The sequence below is a fragment of the Rhinoraja longicauda genome, chromosome 1 (assembly GCF_053455715.1).
Source record: "Rhinoraja longicauda isolate Sanriku21f chromosome 1, sRhiLon1.1, whole genome shotgun sequence".
Taxonomy (NCBI): Eukaryota; Metazoa; Chordata; class Chondrichthyes; order Rajiformes; family Arhynchobatidae; genus Rhinoraja; species Rhinoraja longicauda.
Genome location: NC_135953.1, coordinates 90,724,466 through 90,743,997, shown reverse-complemented (window position 1 = coordinate 90,743,997; position 19,532 = coordinate 90,724,466). Strand labels below are relative to the sequence as shown.

At 40.3% G+C, this 19,532-nt stretch overlaps 1 protein-coding gene across 6 annotated transcripts in view; it reads left to right on the top strand.

Moving 5' to 3' along the window:
- bmp2k (BMP2 inducible kinase) overlaps positions 1-19,532 on the top strand; it is a 70,879-nt gene that overhangs the window by 14,204 nt on the left and 37,143 nt on the right. For 4 of the 6 annotated variants that reach the window (XM_078402124.1, XM_078402145.1, XM_078402154.1 and 1 more), the window contains 7 exons: positions 560-678; positions 1,195-1,300; positions 4,203-4,345; positions 11,784-11,905; positions 13,078-13,159; positions 14,982-15,114; positions 16,155-16,258. In XM_078402124.1, the coding sequence (XP_078258250.1) occupies positions 560-678; positions 1,195-1,300; positions 4,203-4,345; positions 11,784-11,905; positions 13,078-13,159; positions 14,982-15,114; positions 16,155-16,258 (809 nt within the window). Of the gene's footprint in view, positions 1-86; positions 115-559; positions 679-1,194; positions 1,301-4,202; positions 4,346-11,783; positions 11,906-13,077; positions 13,160-14,981; positions 15,115-16,154; positions 16,259-19,532 lie in introns of those variants that run through there. The other 2 variants (XM_078402163.1, XM_078402172.1) reach the window with 2 other exon arrangements.

The following is a 19,532-nucleotide window of genomic DNA, read 5'->3' as shown; positions in this document are numbered from 1 at the left end:
ATGTCTCGCAGATTTCTCTAGTCTCTCTTCCCAGAGTTTGAGCCTTCTGGACGATGCACTGCAGTCCAGGGGATGGACAGGAGAGGAAACTTCTGCATGATTTCAACAGCTGAGGTAGCAAAGGGTGGTCATGTAGGGGGTGTCTTTCATCCTCATTGTCTGAGGTGTTTTAGTAGGAAGGGAATTTCATGGTTGACAAAGGGAAATAACAAATGTGCAGTAAAATCTCTTGGGGTTACCAGATTTGAGGAAAAGGAGATATGAAAGTTAAATATTAATAATGGATGGAGCTAAGGAGGCAGGGAAGAATAAGTCCACAGATCCTGATACAAATTTTAAATTGGTTCTTTTGAGGTTATAAAAAGCTCAGTATTTTCAAGTTACCAGCTAAAAATATTGATATTGGGGTTGTATTAAATAAGATATAACAACAAGCAACCCTCAATTATGTCATGAATTGACCAATTATAGCAGCAAAACATAATTTAAATTTGTGTAATTCAATGCTTTTTTGAAGATGTGTAAAAAGAAAAATAATCCATGTTTAAATGTGTTACAGGTGGATTCTCAATAGTGTTCTTAGTTCGAACTCACAACAGTATTCGTTGTGCCCTGAAGCGCATGTATGTTAATGATGTACATGATTTGAATATCTGCAAAAGAGAGGTTGCTATAATGGTATGTATTTTTTAAATTATGGGGCAACATGTTGAAAGTTGCTGTGATTAGTGTGAACATCTAGGTGATTACTTTCAAATCTCCTTGGATAAGGTACATTTTAAATCCATAAATTCTGTGTGATGGAGTTGAATTTGGATATCCTGGATATGTAAATTCCAAGTACCCCATGTATACAGTCAGTTGTCTCTAACTGGATTCCCTATGTAAGACCACCTGCATTACCCATTGAAGTGGCATGATATATTACTCACCAGTCTTTGAGTAAAATTGCTTATCTGGCCACAAATAAATGAGGTTGCCCAAACTGATTTTGTAACTTCAGACATTTTAAAAGAACCAACTTTTGACCCTCGGACTGATCTGTGATTTCGGTTGTAGGTGGGAAATATTAATCAACGACATTGTGGTATCATTCACTGCACAGTGTTTTTAATTAGAATAGAAATATATAGTATAGCCAAACAATTCCTATGATTTATTTCATAATTGGCTCTTCTGCTTTTTGCTTTTTAGAAAGAGCTTTCGGGCCATAAAAATATTGTAGGTTATTTGGATTGTGGAATTGCGTCAGTCAGTGATAATGTCTGGGAAGTGCTGATTCTAATGGAATATTGCCGAGGTAAGCCTACCATATTTTAAGTTGTCTGCTTATGTAAGTTTTCCTTTTGAAATACTTTATGATACATTTGTTATCAGTTTCCGTTTTATTTTCCTTTAATTACATTGCTTTTGTTTTAGAAACTGATCATGCAAAGCCAAATGATCTACACTGAGACATGGCATCGACTGAACAAGCAGTATTTTGGATTTTTGTTACCTGCTTCAGTAGTGCAAACATTGACTAAGTTCACATACTTAAAATATCTGCACTCAAACTCAAAAACATTGGAAATTAAAGCTAACATGAAAGTACATTCATATTTCCAGTGTTGTGAAGCTTCATCAACTAAATTCAATTAATCCAAAGGCAGTTTATCATATGGACTTGGTTACTATTTTCTAAGATACACCAACAGCTTTTCTTCCCTTCCTATCTCTTTGCCCATTTTCTTATCATTCTCAAGGGAGATATGTCTCCAACATTTCTGGTTTGCTTCTTTGCCGATACATGGTCTCATCCTGCCACTTTTCTGTGTAACTGGGCACTGGATCTTTTACTGCTTCTCATTATGCATTCCCAAGTACACTTTCCAGGTGAAACTGCGATTTATTTATTTTGTACCTTTTGTGTTTGGAATGCAGTATTTGTTCGGCATTTTGCCAGCGGGGAGATTAAATGTAGTTTACCCAAAACCATTCAATCTGCAAGCATGCTTCCAAGCTTCTGGCAGTGTATTCCTTTAATCCTCTATTCCTCTACTTCTTTGACTTCCATCTATTTTAGTGAAGTACAATGCAAGAATGTGGTTTAGCGTTCTGTCTTTTGACATGGCATATTAACACTTCTTCAGCTCAACTTTGAAGAATATTTTGTTTGAACCATTTCTGTTTGCACAGAACCCTTCACCTTCTGTTTTGATGTCTCCTTTCCCCTTTCTCTCTCTCCCTTGGATGTTTTCTTCAATTTTTACTGATTCTCATAAAAAGGCAATTTTTTTTTGTTTGATTCCATAAATTTTCTTGACCTGGTTCGTATTTGCAGCAATTTCTAATTTTGTAGCCTTTTTTTTTGTTTAGCAAAAGGGAACCATTTTCTGGAAACCCACACCTACTGTGTTTCTTTCCCACTTCACTGGTCCACCCGGGGTCTATCTCCCTTTGTTCGCCTTCAACCCAACTTGCCCCCAAGATGTTATCTAGACATATTAGCTTTTCCTGTCTGGCTCAATATGTCCATCAATTCTCCTTTGTCAGGTTCCATTTACTATCTACCAATCTATGTCTCGCACCTCCTTTCATATATCGGTTGCCTTGTCTCACACTCTGTCCTGATGCTGATTCTCACCTCAAAATATCCACAGTCCTTTTGCCACTTGACCGTCCCTTTTCCTCCCCACTTGCTACTTTACCCACTCTGCTCTTCCAGCAGTTTGTTTCTTTGAAACATTTTCTCTTTTGGTTCAAACATTATAAATTGAAGATATTCATAATGTGCTAGAAATAATGTCACAAGGTCATAAGTGATAGTAACAGAATTAGGCCATTCAATCATGGCTGATCTATCTCCCTCCTTTTCCCATTCTCCTGCCTTCTCCCCATAACCCCTGACACCTGTACTAATCAATAATCTATCTCTGATTTAAAAATATCCATTGACTTGGACTCCACAGCCTTCTGTGGCAAAGAATTCCACAGATTCACCACCCTCTGACTAAAGAAATTCCTTCTCATCTCCTTCCTAAAGGGAAGTCCTTTAATTCTGAGGCTGTGACCTTTAGTCCTAGACTCTCCCATTAGTGGAAACATCCTCTCCACATCCACTCTATTCAAGTCTTTCACTATACGGTATGTTTCAATGAGATCCCCTCTCATTCTTCTAAACTCCAGCAAGTACAGGCCCAGTGCTGTCAAACACTCATCATAAGTTAACACACTCATTACTGGGATCATTCTTGTAAAATGTCTCCATAATAACAGTGATATTATTTGCCATTGTTTCCCTAAAACCAGAAATTATTCAGTTACATGTGGAAAACCGAGCCTGCTGTCTAAGACCAAGTTTCTCCATAGGAAGTGTTAAAATCCTTGCAGATGGGAATCTTATTAAAACCATTGAATAAATACATACTTTTTGCTCAGCTTTTTGCTTATTATTCTCTAAATAAAATGATTGTAGGTGAGGCACTTTGAGAGAGGCATAACTACATTTCAAAGTTGTACTAAGCCATAATTGCAACTAGAAAAATGTTGCTGGCCCTGAAATTAAGCATGGAGTCTTTCTCAGGCATAATTATTTTAAACATTTTCTAATGGACCTATTGATTCCGACAATCTCGCATCTTCAGATCTTTATTTTGATTTAAGGACTTCAGGTAGCTAGTTACTAACTTAAAAACCCAGATTTTGTTCCATGACAATTTTTCAATGGAATTGGTTCCACAGCCAGTTTGTTGATATCCTTGATATTATATGCCAGAGATTCCATGAACTGATGCCATGACAATACCACAAGTTGAGAGAGAGAGGATTTCAATATGACTGGTCATCTTTATGGGCATCTTTTGTTGTGGTCAACGATGACTGCCTTGCTACTGCCCCAAGGTTCTCTGCACAAATCTTAATAGATCTTAATATTTTTAATTTATCAACCATTTTTAGTTGAATTCTTGAAATATATCAGTACTCAATGTTAAATCCTTTGCAGTTGATGCCATGATTTTAGTATCAATTAATCTCAGAATTAACGAGGTTCACAAAAAAAAATTACGTAAGCATTGTGGAATAATTTGCATCAGTGTAGTGTTTTCTATGGTTACGTTTTGTCATGCTTGTCTAAAGATCTTTTGAAATTCCAGGTGTGTCTCAAACCTATAAGCCTTGATAGTATTAATTTTAAGGCAAACTTGAAATTTATTTGACAGCGGGTCAAGTAGTGAACCAAATGAACAAGAGGCTGCAAACAGGTTTTACTGAAACAGAAATTCTGCGAATTTTCTGCGATACCTGTGAAGCAGTAGCAAGGCTGCATCAGTGCAAAACCCCAATCATACACAGGGATCTGAAGGTAAGAATTGCTTTGTAGTAATAATTTTAATTGTGAAAGATCACATATATAAAAAGTTGATTTTTCTCAGATTGTACTATAGTTTGTTTCATGGATCTGTTACTGATTACGGATTGCAAACAACTCTCCACCACTGCCCTCTGTCTCCTATCAATAAGGTAATTTTGAATCCAGTTTGGCAAATCGCCTTTGACCTTGTCTCCCAACTATCTGAAAACCTATTGAGAACACAAGAAAATAAAGTGGGAATAGGTCAGTCAGCCCCTCAAACTAGCCCTGCCATACTACCCCAGTCATCAACTTTTTTACTGTACCATATTTGCTGTAGCCCTGAATCCCAAAATTTAAAACACAAAATTATCTACCCCTAGTTTAAATCTTTTGAATGAGTTAGCTTCTACAGCCCTCCAGGCCATATAATTCCAGAGTTTCAATCACTTAGCTAAAAAAAAAATCTCTGCACCTGTTGTTTTAAATGACCAGCCATTTACTGTGTAACTTTGTCCTCTTGTTCTAGATTCTTCCATTAGTGAAACCATCTCAACATCTCCCCCTCATTCTACTGAACTCTAAAGAATACAGGCCCCATTTGATAGGAACATTCTCTCATTCTAGGAGTTAGCTTGATATCCTTTCTTGACTAATGCACAGGTATGCGCCACCAACACTCTGGAAAATCATAATAACATTTCAAAGCTTCCACCTTTGTAATAGAAGCTAATATGGTATATGACATCTTAGTTGTTGCATTTACCTGGTAATTTTGTAATTTAAGTTTGTTTAGAGATACAGCCCGGAAGCAGACTCTTCCTACTGAGTCCGCGCCAACCAGCGATCCCCATATACTAACGCCATCCTACACACACAAGGGACAATTTACAATTATACCAAGCCAAATAACCTACAAACCTGTATGGCTTTGGCATGTGGGAGGAAACCGGAGACCCCCGAGAACACCTCCACAGGTCACGGGGAGAACGTGCAAACTCTGTACAGACAAGCACCCGTAGTCAGGATCGAACCAGTGTCGTTGGTGCTGTGAAGCAGCAACTCTATCGCTGCGCTACCGTGCACAAGAACGTGATCCCTCTGTATTTTTGATTCCTTTTTCTGAAGTACAAGACCCTCTCACTTTCCCATGTTAAACTCCATTTGGCAAGGTTTCAACCACTCATTCTATCTCATTGCAGTCACAATATCCTCATCACAATTTGCCCTTCTGCATACTTTCTAGCTGTACAATCTTTGGAATCGAGACATATCATGCATATGGAATGAAAGTGAGGATAATTATAATTAGTTTTATTTATGTGAATGAAAGTAATCCATGTATGGCGTGACTAATTTAATGTTTTGGATTTTTGGGATACCGTATCTTTTCTTTCGATCAGTGATGTATGATACAGTTAATCAGGCAGCTATTCTCATTGTATAGCATGCGTGTCAACCCAATTACCTCCACAATTATCAACGGTCAGTTTATTGTCACATGTATTGTCACGGGCGGCACGGTAGCGCAGCGGTAGAGTTGCTGCTTTACAGCGAATGCAGCGCCGGAGACACAGGTTCGATCCTGACTACGGGTGCTGCACTGTAAGGAGTTTGTACGTTCTCCCCATGACCTGCGTGGGTTTTCTCCGAGATCTTCGGTTTCCTCCCACACTCCAAAGACGTACAGGTATGTAGGTTAATTGGCTGGGTAAATGTTTAAAAAAAAATTGTCCCTAGTGGGTGTAGGATAGTGTTAATGTACGGGGAAAAAAATAAATTGTCCCTAGTGGGTGTAGGATAGTGTTAATGTACGAGGATCGCTGGGCGGCACGGACTTGGTGGGCCGAAAAGGCCTGTTTCCGGCTGTATATATATGATATGATATGATATGTACCAATTAAGGTACAGTGAAACTCGAATTACCACACAGCCATACTAAAAAGCAACAAGACACACAACTACATTAAAGTTAACATAAACATCCACCACAGATTCCCCGCATTCCTCACTGTGATGGTAGGCAATAAAGTCCAATCGTCTTCCTCTTTATTCTCCATCGGTCGGGGCAGTTGATCCATCCGCAGTCGGAGCGATCGAAGCTCCTCGCAGCCGGCGGTCGAAGCCCCCTTGTTGGGGCGGTCAAAGTCCCCGCGTTGGGGCTGTAATTTCTGCGGCTTGGGGCTCCCGAAGCCGGTCTCTAACCCTAGGGATCGCGAGCTCCACGATGTTAAAGTCTGCAGGCTCCCGCGGTTGGAGCTCTGCGGTCGATCCCCGACAGGGACTGCAAGCTCCACGATGGTAAGTCCGCAGACTCCCGCGGTTGGAGCTCCCGAAGCCGGTCTCCAGCAGAGGCCGCCAACTCCTTGATGTTAGGCGGCAGTGTGGTCAGAGATACGGTGCCGAAAAAATCGCATCTCCGTCGAAGTAAGAGATTTAAAAAAAGTTTCCCCCACCCCCCACATGAAACAAGCTAAAGAACACTAAAACATACATTTAACACATACTAAAAAAACAACAAAGAAGGAAAGGACAGATAGACTGTTGGCAAAGCAGCCATTGCTGGTAACCTCTCAGAATAAGATAATTTAAATTGGAAACAATGACATTGCAAGGCCAATTTTTTACTTAGACAATAGGCGCAGGAGTAGGCCATTCGGCCCTTCGAGCCAGCACTGCCATTCAATGTGATCATGGCTTATCATTCTCAATCAGTACCCCGTTCCTGCCTTCTCCCCATACCCCCTGACTCCGCTATCCTTAAGAGCTTTATCTAGCTCTCTTGAATGCATTCAGAGAATTGGCCTCCACTACCTTCTGAGGCAGAGAATTCAACAGATTCACAACTCTCTGACTGAAAAAGTTTTTCCTCATCTCCGTTCTAAATGGCCTACCCCTTATTCTTAAACTGTGGCCCCTTGTTCTGGACTCCCCCAACATTGGGAACATGTTTCCTGCCTCCAACGTGTCCAACCTCTTAATAATCTTATACGATTCGATAAGATCCCCTCTCATCCTTCTGAGGCCACTGGGATCTCTTCTGGGGTAGGGTGACCTGTACAAAGGAGACGGGTTACACCTTAACAGCAGGGGGACCAACATTCTGGCAGGCAGGTTTGCTCGTGCTACACTTGTGGGTTTAAACAAAGTAGTGTGGGGGAGGGTTTGACAAACTGGGAATATGGAGATAGAGTTAAAAGGGAAGCAAATACAGGAGAAATTGCAAAGGACTCTCAAATGAATGGGGAGGGAAGTTCTATAAGGGGCGTGGCTGTGTTCTGCAGCTGCGGCTCACCGGCAGTCTCTCCGTTTTTTTCCCTGTTTTTTTGTCAATGTCGTCGTTAAATGTACGTTTTATTTTATTTTTAATTCTGTGTATGTAGGGGGGTGGTGGGGGGGTTGGGGGAAACCTTTTTTTCAAATCTCCTCCTCAACGGAGATGCGACCTTTACCGTGTCGTATCTCCGTTCGCGCTACGGCCTAACATCGTGGAGTCGGCGGCCTCCAGCTGGGATCGACCTCAAAGACTCCGGTCGCAGGGCCTGGACTTACCATCTCGGAGGCTTCGGCCGTGGGCCCTGCAGACCGCAACATCGGGAGCTCGCAGGTCCCTGGCTGGCGACCGGCTTTCGGGAGCTCCAGCTGTAGCAGCTTCGACCGCCCCGAAGCGCGAGGTTTCATTGACCCGCTCGCAGGCCCCTCATGGCCCTGCGTGGCCCGGCCGCAGCACTTTCCATCGCCCGGTGGGGGCTCAGGACCTTCATCGGCCTGCTCGGCTCGGCCCTGGGACTTTCCATCGCCCGGTGGGGGCTCAGGACTTTCATCGGCCTGCTCGGCTCGGCTCTGGGACTTTCCATCGCCCGGTGGGGGCTTCAAAAAGTTGGGAGCCTCGATCAACTCGTGGCACCACGGGAGAAGAATGAGGAGGAGATAAGACTTTGCCTTCCATCACAGTGAGGGTATGCCTAGAGCAATCACTGTGATGGCTGTTTTGTGTAAAAAATTATATCTGTGTGTCTTGTGCTTTTTAATGTCTACTGCCGGACCCTGACGTGAGAGGACGCTGGCGTTGAGTATTTGCCGCTTTTCCGTCAGGATAGTTTGTCTGTTTGTTTCTATGTTAATTGTTTTTGTAAAGCGCTTTGAGCATGTGATAAGGTGCTATATAAAATAAATGGATTATTATTATTATTATTATTATTATAAGAGAGTAAGGTCAGGGCCAATTGTGACCGGTGTGAGAGGAGAGGTGAATACGGAAATTAAAGTGTTGTATTTAAATGCGCGAAGTATAAGAAATAAAGTGGATGAGCTTGAGGCTCAGTTGGACATTGGCAAGTATGATGTAGGAATCACTGAGACATGGCTACAAGAGGACCAGGGCTGGGAACTGAATATTCAGGGGTACACAACATATAGAAAAGACAGACAGGTGGGCAGAGGGGGTGGGGTCGCTCTGTTGGTAAGGAATGATATTCACTCCCTTGCAAGCGGTGACATAGAATCAGGAGATGTAGAATCAGTATGGGTAGAAATGAGGAATTGTAAGGGTAAAAAGCCCCTAATGGGGGTTAGCTACAGGCCCCCAAACAGTAGCCTCGACATAGGGTGCAAGTTGAATGAGGAGCTAAAATTGGCATGTCGCAAATGTAATGCTACGGTGGTTATGGGAGATTTCAACATGCAGGTAGACTGGGAAAATCAGGTTGGTAATGGACCCCAGGAAAGAGAGTTTGTGGAGTGTCTCCAAGATGGATTCTTAGAACAGCATGTACTGGAGCCTACTAGGGAGAAGGCAATTCTGGATTTAGTGTTGTGTAATGAACCTGATCTGATAAGGGGACTCGAGGTAAAAGAGCCATTAGGGTGCAGTGATCACAATATGATAAGTTTTACTCTACAAATGGGGAGGGAGAAGGGAAAATCGCAAGTGTCAGTATTACAGTATAGCAAAAGGGATTACAGAGGAATGAGACAGGAGCTGGCCAGAATTGACTGGAAGGAGGCCCTAGCAGGGAAGACGGTGGAACAGCAATGGCAGGTATTCCTGGGAATAATGCAGAAGTTGCAGGATCAATTTATCCCAAAGAGGAGGAAAGATTCCAAGCGGAGTAAGAGGCACCCGTGGCTGACAAGGGAAATCAAGGACAGCATAAAAATAAAAGAGCAGAAGTACAACAAAGCAAAGAAGAGTGGTAAGCCAGAGGATTGGGACTCTTAAAGAGCAACAGAAGATGACTAAGAAGGCAATACGGGGAGAAAAGATGAGGTACGAGGGTAAACTAGCCAATAATATAAAGGAGGATAGTAAAAGCTTTTTTAGGTATGTAGAGGAAAAAAATAGTCAAGGCAAATGTGGGTCCCTTGAAGACAGAAGCGGGGGAATTTATTATGGGGAACAAGGAAATGGCAGACGAGTTGAACCGGTACTTTGCATCTGTCTTCACTAAGGAAGATACAAGCAATCTCCCAGATGTTCTAGTGGCCAGAGATCCTAGGGTGACGGAGGAACTGAAGGAAATCCACATTAAGCAGGAAATGGTGTTGGGTAGACTGATGGGACTGAAGGCTGATAAATCCCCAGGGCCTGGTGGTCTGCATCCCAGAGTACTTAAGGAGGTGGCGCTAGAAATTGTGGACGCATTGGTGATCATTTTCCAATGTTCCATAGATTCAGGATCAGTTCCTGTGGGTTGGAGGGTAGCTAATGTTCCACTTTTTAAGAAAGGAGGGAGAGAGAAAACGGGAAATGATAGACCAGTTAGTCTGATATCAGTGGTGGGGAAGATGCTGGAGTCAATTATAAAAGACAAAATTGCGGAGCATTTGGATAGTAGTAACAGGATTGTTCCGAGTCAGCATGGATTTACGAAGGGGAAATCATGCTTGACTAATCTTCTGGAATTCTTTGAGGATGTAACTAGGAAAATTGACAGGGGAGAGCCGGTGGATGTGGTGTACCTTGACTTTCAGAAAGCCTTTGACAAGGTCCCACATAGGAGATTAGTGAGCAAAATTAGAGCACATGGTATTGGAGGTAGGGTACTGACATGGATAGAAAATTGGTTGACAGACAGAAAGTAAAAAGTGGGGATAAATGGGTCCCTTTCAGAATGGCAGGCAGTAACTAGTGGGGTACCGCAAGGCTCGGTGCTGGGACCGCAGCTATTTACAATATACATTAATGACTTGGATGAAGGGATTAAAAGTACCATTAGCAAATTTGCAGATGATACAAAGCTGGGTGGTAGTGTGAACTGAGGAAGATGCTATGAAGTTGCAGGGTGACTTGGACAGATTGTGTGAGTGGGCGGATGCATGGCAGATGCAGTTTAATGTGGATAAGTGTGAGGTTATCCACTTTGGTGGTAGGAATAGGAAGGCAGAGTATTATCTGAATGGTGTCAAGTTAGGAACAGAGGACGTACAACGAGATCTGGGTGTCCTAGTGCATCAGTCACTGAAAGGAAGCATGCAGATACAGCAGGCAGTGAAGAAAGCCAATGGAATGTTGGCCTTCATAACAAGAGGAGTTGAGTATAGGAGCAAAGAGGTCCTTCTGCAGTTGTACAGGGCTCTAGTGAGACCGCACCTGGATTACTGTGTGCAGTTTTGGTCTCCAAATTTGAGGACGGATATTCTTGCTATTGAGGGCGTGCAGCGTAGGTTTACTAGGTTAATTCCCGGAATGGCGGGACTATCATATGTTGAAAGACTGGAGCGACTAGGCTTGTATACACTGGAATTTAGAAGGATGAGAGGAGATCTTATCGAAACGTATAAGATTATTAAGGGGTTGGACACGTTAGAGGCAGGAAACATATTCCCAATGTTGGGGAGTCCAGAACAAGGGGCCACAGTTTAAGAATAAGGGGTAGGCCATTTAGAACTGAGATGAGGAAAAACTTTTTCAGTCAGAGAGTTGTGAATCTGGGGAATTCTCTGTCTAAGAAGGCAGTGGAGGCCAATTCTCTGAATGCATTCAAGAGAGAGCTAGATAGAGCTCTTAAGGATAGCGGAGTCAGGGGGTATGGGGAGAAGGCAGGAACGGGGTACTGATTGAGAATGATCAGCCATGATCACATTGAATGGCGGTGCTGGCTCGAAGGGCCGAATGGCCTCCTCCTGCACCTATTGTCTATTGTCTAAATTCCAGTGTATACAAGCCTAGTCGCTCCAGTCTTTCAACATATGACAGTCCTGCCTTTCCGGGAATTAACCTAGTAAACCTACGCTGCACGCCCTCAATAGCAAGAATATACATCCTCAAATTTGTAGACCAAAACTGCACACAGTACTCCAGGTGCGGTATCACTAGGGCCCCGTACAACTGCAGAAGGACCTCTTTGCTCCTATACTCAACTCCTCTTGTTTAATTTCTTTTTCAATTGTATTTACTTTTGGTGTTAGTTGTTTTATAATAGTGTCTATACTTGCATTTCCTTTGCAGGTTGAAAATATTTTGTTAAACAATGATGGAAACTTTGTTCTGTGTGACTTTGGAAGTGCAACTCTTAAAATCCTCAATCCTCAAGTACATGGTGTGAATACCATAGAGGATGAAATAAAAAGGTAAGTTCTGTTTCATTGAATCCCTTCAAGCTTTTGGATTTTACACCAATTTTGAAGGCTGCAATAGCATTTGTTTTCGCTGTCTCACTTGACTAGATGACTAGATTTTAGAGGCTTTATTCCATGGGTGATTTGTGATAGCTGTGGTAGGTGGCTCCAAAGGGAACCACTGGCATTCAATCATTTGGAACTGTGATCTGGAAATCATGTGATATTCACTGGCTGACAGTGGTGCTAGTGGATACTAATTAAAACTAGGTTCTAAACCATACAGCTGCTCAGATTTTGCTTATTTAATTTGGTTTTCTATGATGAACAATATTATGATTTAACCTAGTCTTGTTGACATATGGAGTATATAACATTTGTAAATAACATTACCTTTGAGTATCAGTTCCGGCTTAAATGTGTTTGTCCATACTTGGATCAATAACAAAAAAGTTGCATAATTTTGAAACATTTATTGTTTACAATGCAGAACTTGTAAATCTCATTGGTGATTTTCATTTTCTTCTCAATAGCAGTAGACAGAATATATAAATGATATTTGGTGCATTAACTTTAATGCTACAAATAATTTGCATAGGTTGAAAATGTGCATTTTATTTTCATGCAAACTAAATGTGTTTTACACTAACCAGAACATTTTGAAGATATTAGACGTTTAGTTAGATATTGACTATAAACTGACCATTAGGTTACTAATTGCTTAACTTTGGAAGGAGATCAGGAAAGACCATTTCAGGTTGGATTGTTTTCCTTTTTTTGGTAGACTGGAAAAATCAGTTATCAATTTCATATTATACTACTTAACTGTGAAATCAATTGTGCAGCAGAACATAGTTTCACACAAAATTATATTCTACTTCTATTACCATTTATGAAAGTAGCAAAGTGATTTTAAAATGGTACATTCAATTTTTGAACTTTGTTCTTTAAATTCTGATATTTTATTAAAAAACGTCAAAAGGGAAGGCACCAGAATTTAATATTGTTTTGAAATCAACAGTACAGAATACGTAACACCTCTCAATTTATCGCTGCTATAATATTTGGTTTCACATGTGGTAATTTATTCAAAACACCAATGAATGCAAATATAAACTGGGTGTATTAAAACTATGAAAGGAATAGGATTGCACGAAAGTAAATGCTTGTAATTATCTTTTTAGATACACAACATTATCTTATAGAGCTCCTGAAATGATAAATCTTTTTGGAGGGAACTCGATCACAACAAAGGCAGATATATGGGTGAGCAAAACTTTCAAAATTTCATAGAACCTGGAAGCTATTTGAGCTTTAAGCCAGTTATGTGGTGAGCAATGAGGCAACTTGGTTCACTTCAGTCCCTATACACTAGCGACTGCAAATGGAATAACATTCTATGTGAGTTAACTAGGGCCAATGTTGCAGGGAAAAATACAAATTGCATCTTTTTTGACACTGACCTGTTCTTTAAATTTCTTTCTCATGCTCGAGCTTGCCTCATAGTCATAGTCAACATAGAAACAGGCCCTTCAGCCCAACTTCCCCACGCCGACCAAGATGCCCCATCTACGCTAGTCCCATCAGCCCACATTTGACCCATATCCCTCTAAACCTTTCCTATCTATGTAGCTGTCCAAATGTCTTTTAAATGTTATAATATCTTCCTCAACTACCTCCTCTGACAGCTCGGTCCATCTACCCACCAACCTCTGTGTGGAAGAAATGATCCCTCGAGTTCTAAATAAATGCATTCTCTCTCACAAAGCTATGACCTCTGATTCATGATTCCTCAACTCTGGGTAAAGGACTCTATGCATTCACCCTATACATTCCCCTCGGGATCATGTGCACCTTTAAAATCACCCCTCAGCCTCCTGCACTCCAAAGAATAAAGTTCTAGCCTACCGAACCTCTCCCTATAACTCATGCCTTCAGGTTCTTGCAACATCCTCTTAAATCCTCTCTACACTCTTTCCATCTTAAAGACATCTTCCTATAGCAGGGTGACCAAAAATGAACACAATACTACAAATGCGGTCTCAACAACTTCTTGCACAGCTGTAACATGAAATGCCAACTTTTATTCTCAATATCCTGACCGATGAAGGCCAATGTACCAAAAGCCTTGACCACCCTATCTACCTGTGGCACAACTTTCAGGCAACTATGTACCTGTACCTCTAGATCCCTCTGCTCTATAACACTCCCAGGGCCTCGCCAGTTACTGTGATGGTCCTGCCCTGGTTTGATTTCCCAATTGCAACACCTCACACTTGTGTGCATTAAACACCATCAGTCATTCCTCAGCCCACTTGCCAAACCTTCAAGATCCCGCTGTAATTTTTGATAACCATCTTCACTATTTACAATATCATCCACTTCAGTGCCATCTGCAAACTTACTAATCATGCCTTGTACGTTCTCATCCAAATCATTGATATAAACCACAAACAGCAAAGGGCCTGGAACTGATTGCTGAGGCACCCCACTAGTCACAGGCCTCCAGTCCGAAAAACAACCTTCCACCGTCACCCTCTGCTTCATTCCAATTCTCTATCCAGTCAACAAGCTCTCCCTGGATCTCATGTGGTCTAATATTCCAGTGCAGTCTACCACGCGAAGCTTTGCAAATGTCTGCGTGCCTTGTATGATGACACCAAGGGTAATTTCAATCGTTCTGCACGAGTTCACATCCTTACTTCATTGTAAGCTTTCTTATTTCAAAATAGATCAATGTCTAATTAAAATTGTTATAGCATTAAGCTGTTCAGATGTACATCTTGATAGCAGTGTTGCTAATGAGCAGTGGCAAGTTTGATCTAATATGCAATCAGATTTACAAAAAGGAAGAATATTAAACCAAATTGTAATAATGAGCTGCAACAATAAATATAAAATTGTTGTTTTACCGTTGACAAGCACTACCTAACGTAAATGACAGTTTTAATCATTTTGAATATCGAACATTTTGTTTAACTGACAAACATTTTAATGTAGGTTATTTTCTTCACTCGTGTTGAATATGCTGGGTTTTTAAATTCATGATCAGATATTTTTTGAAAAATACCATGTTTCTTCTTTTTAGGCACTTGGGTGCTTGCTCTACAAACTTTGTTTCTTCTCTCTACCCTTTGGAGAGAGTCAAGTTGCAATCTGTGATGGGAACTTTACAGTGCCAGACACCTCTAAATATTCTCAGAAATTGCACTGTTTAATACGTATGTACAGAAATTTATTATTGCTTTTAACATCCTAATTTTTAAAGCAAGTGTTGTAAATCGTTTCATCCCAAAAATATTTAAACATTTATTCACAATTTTTTAAGCTTTTGATATTGTTTTCATATTCCCCATGTTCTTTTTGACTTTGGGGCAAGGGGTTGGTCAGTTAACTTAAACTTAAGAGTATGAGATCCATTCTTGAAGGGAAGATTTTTGTATTTAAATATTTAAATGGTACTTGCACACACTTGCTTTACCAAAAATGCCTATGGATGTTCCAGATCAAATACTGATAAATATATAATGCACAGAAGATAAAGTTCCTTCATAGTTTTTGCTGTGCCTCAGAACTGCTAAGGTAAAGATAGAAAACAGGGTGAAGATAAATTATTGTTATGCAAGAGGAGACATAAATCAAGAAATGAAAAACCATGTCATCAGGTAATAGATTCCATTTTGGTATTGATATGTCAGGATGCTATTCAAAATTCCAAGTTTGATGGGAAATAATTTCCAGTCGATGTCTTGGGCAAAGTCAGAGAATCTACCTTTTATTCCAAGTGGATTCAATAGCATCTTAACTGCCTTAGCTACAGGAAACTAAAATAATCAGGCATAATGAGAACCAAAACCTCTGTTTTGCTTGAGTGTATTTGGCTCATGAAGATTTTGAAGAAGCATTGTGGAGTGTTATAAACTGGAGTGTGTAATCATCATTGCATATGGTTTCAAATTTAAATTAAATTAAACATTCTCTTCAATCTATGGCACTTTAGTTCTCGGAATAGTTTTTAAAAAACTGTCAGATTGATACTTTTTTCCATTAGTCTTTTAAAAAAATTTAAATTAGTTTGCATTAATTTTGGAGTTGGGTTCATGAGCATTCAGTATTATGTCTCAAGTCCACAGTTGCTGATTTGATAATTGTACTTTAGGTATTAAAGAAATCCGAGCAATCCATTTTATTTTACAAGACTGCTTCTGTTGTTTAATGTACAATGCATTTCATTTGTACTTTTTAACCTTTTATTTAAAAGGCTATATGCTTGAACCATGCCCAGACAAGAGACCCGACATTTATCAAGTTTCAGATTTTGCTTTTAAATTGACTGGAAAAATATGTCCCCTGCCAAATATAAATGTGAGTGTACCTTCTCTGTTCGGTATATTTACTCTAAGATGATCCATTGTGAAGATTTGGTTATCCTTTTAAAATAAAATGGATAGAAGAAATGTTGCAGTTACTGGAAAACACATTGTGCCAATATTCATTTGTTTGCCTGTAATATTTAGAATTTATATAAATTAAATCTGAAATTGTAACAATACTAATGAAATTATTTAAAGTAAAGCAAGTTTAAGATTTTTTGTATTTTTCATAATTTGAGATGCTGGAGTGTGATATGCAGAACTGAGTAGGATTCAGTTTTTTAGCTAACAAAGTTGTGAAACCAGTCTATAATATTAACCTTCACCCAATGATTGTTATAAAAAACGAAGAGCATTTTAGGATAGCACCAATAAAGTAATTTGGATATTCCGGAGGATTGGGCAGAAGTTGTAGCAGGCATTTTTTCTAGACCCATGTGTCCATATACAATGATCAGCAAAGAGGGATGGAAAATCACCTGACAGGTTTTTGTTTTATGCTGGACTTCTGATAGACTTCCAGAAAGGAGGAGTACATTTGTACCTGTTACTTGTTCAAGTCAGTTGTAGCCCTGTTAACAAAGCAAGAGGGGGCTTATACACGTTAAGGGGGTTAACAATGTCAGTGAAATTTAGTGTTTGTTTTGTGGATCCTGAAGGCAGGAAAAAAATTACATGTTTGATTCTTCACCTACCCCATGCTACAGTTTACGTGATCTTCACACTTTTGATTTGTTAACACAAGGACAGTCCCAGTGTTAAAATTCTAACTCTTAACAACCCCTTCAACTGTGATTGCACTCAAAATGCACCTTTCTGATCAAAGAGATGAAGGAATTCTTCCTTTTAGTGTGTCGTCAGATTAAAGCAATTGGCATTTAAGAACAAGGAAACGGGATACCCTCCTAAAGCCTATCCTCCATGGCTGACCCTTAATTCTTAATTACCCACGTTGAAATTATATCCCTTCACACTTTTTTTTAACAATCTACAATGTGTTTTGCCATGTTTGTGCTTTTGTATTCTGGCTCTAGGAAAGAGTTTTCCAAAATTCCACAACTTTTGGATGTGCTTCAGACCAATCATCTCTTCTGGATGAAATGGCACTGTAAAGTTATGACCGCCTGTTCCAGAATTTTCCACAAGATAATCTACTGTATATTCTCCATTATTCAAAAATTGTCTTCATATAATCATGTTTAGGACAACAATCTTACTCTATGTGACCTATGCTCCCTTTTTTGCCTTGGTCTAAAAATATATACTCAGTAGCTCAGACATCATCTATGGAGAGACAAACAGTTAATGTTCCAAATCAGTAGTTTTTATTATCAGAACTGAAAAAAGGTGAACCAGTTTTCATATGCAGTGAAATTAGCGTGTGAGGACAAGGTTGAGAAAATAAAAAGAGTATGATAGAATAAGAGGAGGGAATGGTTACATTCCAAAAGAGATGTGACAAGGAACAATGGATGGGTGTAATAAAATAAATTGAACAATAGAACTACTTTGAATTAAAAAAGAATTAATACTGAGTTCAGGATGCAAATTGAAAGATGTAGAACTTGTCCTTGAGTTTACAATGAATTTCATTGGAGTAGTGTGGGTGTCCCAGCACCAAGGTCATTGCAGGAGAGGAACTGGGAATTAAAGTTGGTACATTTGTTTCCCTGTACCCTTGAGATAAAGGATAACTTTCTACATAGCCTTTCAAATTCTTTTTTGTACTTGCCCAGTAATCCGAGTGATTCATTTATATGGCTCCTCAGTTTCTATTTTCTCTATTTCGAACATACTGATCTATATTTTTTTAATCCAAAATGAACACGCTCATACAGTTATTATACCAATGTCCATTGTAATGGACCTTGGTCCATTATACCAAGTCCATTTGCCACAGTTCTGCCCTTTAGTCTACCAATGACCCTTTGAACTTTTTTATTCCTATTCATTGTGTCAATTAAATTAGTATAATTAGCAAACTGTGATATTTGGCTTGCTATAGCTTCTTTGGTTTATAAATACAATGAAAATGTGTGTAGTGTTTTTGTGGTCCTAAATCACACTTGGACCATTAAACAATTAATTAAATACTAAACATGATCTGTTATTAATGGCCTACTTTGCCTCCAATTTCCTGTTCTGTTCCTTACCAAGACAATTGCTTATTCGATATATATTCATATGCTCCAAATTCCATATCTTTAAATAATTCAAGTACTAATTCCAAATGTATTCTTTTAAAATTGACTACAGGTTCAACACTGATTTTCCGGCACCCTTGTTTCCAGAGCCTTTCTGGATTATCAGTTTTTCTGGACCAACCGAGGTCACGTGATAATGAAACGACAATACACCCCTAGCTTGATAATGACTCTCCTCCCGTGTCTCAAAACCACCATGAAGTGCCAGAAACCTAAACAGAACAAATATAAAATGTAAACTAAATGTGAATGGAATGATCTGCAAAGCCACCCTCAGCTCCCACCGTCTTCCTGGCAATTTACAACTCGGGCTTCCGACCCCACTCCTGACTCGCAAAGTGCCCCAGAGAGCCATTCTGCACTCACCACACATTCCCGTGACTGCTGTTGTTCCAATTCATGTTGTAGCCTCTGGGGATAGTGCTTCTGGTCGCTGGCCCCTCCCACCCCCTTGCCCCCCCCGCCTCCTCCTTTTTACCAAAGTCGCTTTGAAAGCGACAGCAGGTGAAAGGAGAGGGAGCTGCACGGTGACCGAGCGCGTTCTGACAGTGAAGGCAATTGGAGAAAGTGCTCTCCCCAGGGGTGACAGTGTGAGTTGCAATAACAGCCACGTGAACTGGTGAAGAAGGACTCGCTGGTGCAGACCTGTGACATCGGCACCTAGTTTTAAAGTGAAATGACGCAAAGGTATTGAAGTAATTCAGTTGACTGAATCGGTCTGAGGAGGGTCCCAATGTCACCTCTCCGTGTTCTCCAGAGATCCTGACCTGCTGAGTCACTCCAGCATTTGTGTCCTTTCGGTGGGTTAAGAAAGGCTTGCTGATGCACGTTGCGAGACGGGAGTGGGGTCGGAAGCTGGAGCTTTAAACGACTGGGGAGACGATACAAACTGGGGATAGGTCGGCAGGCTGTATCTGACTACTGTTATAAGTGGGTTGTTAAAATGAGAGTTTACTGAATTGTATTTACGAAATAGAAGAGAAGATTGAGAGCATTGTTGATTCTATCACAGCGGAGGAGCGCGACTGGAAAGAGCACTTGTCTCTTGTATCTGTCAGGGAA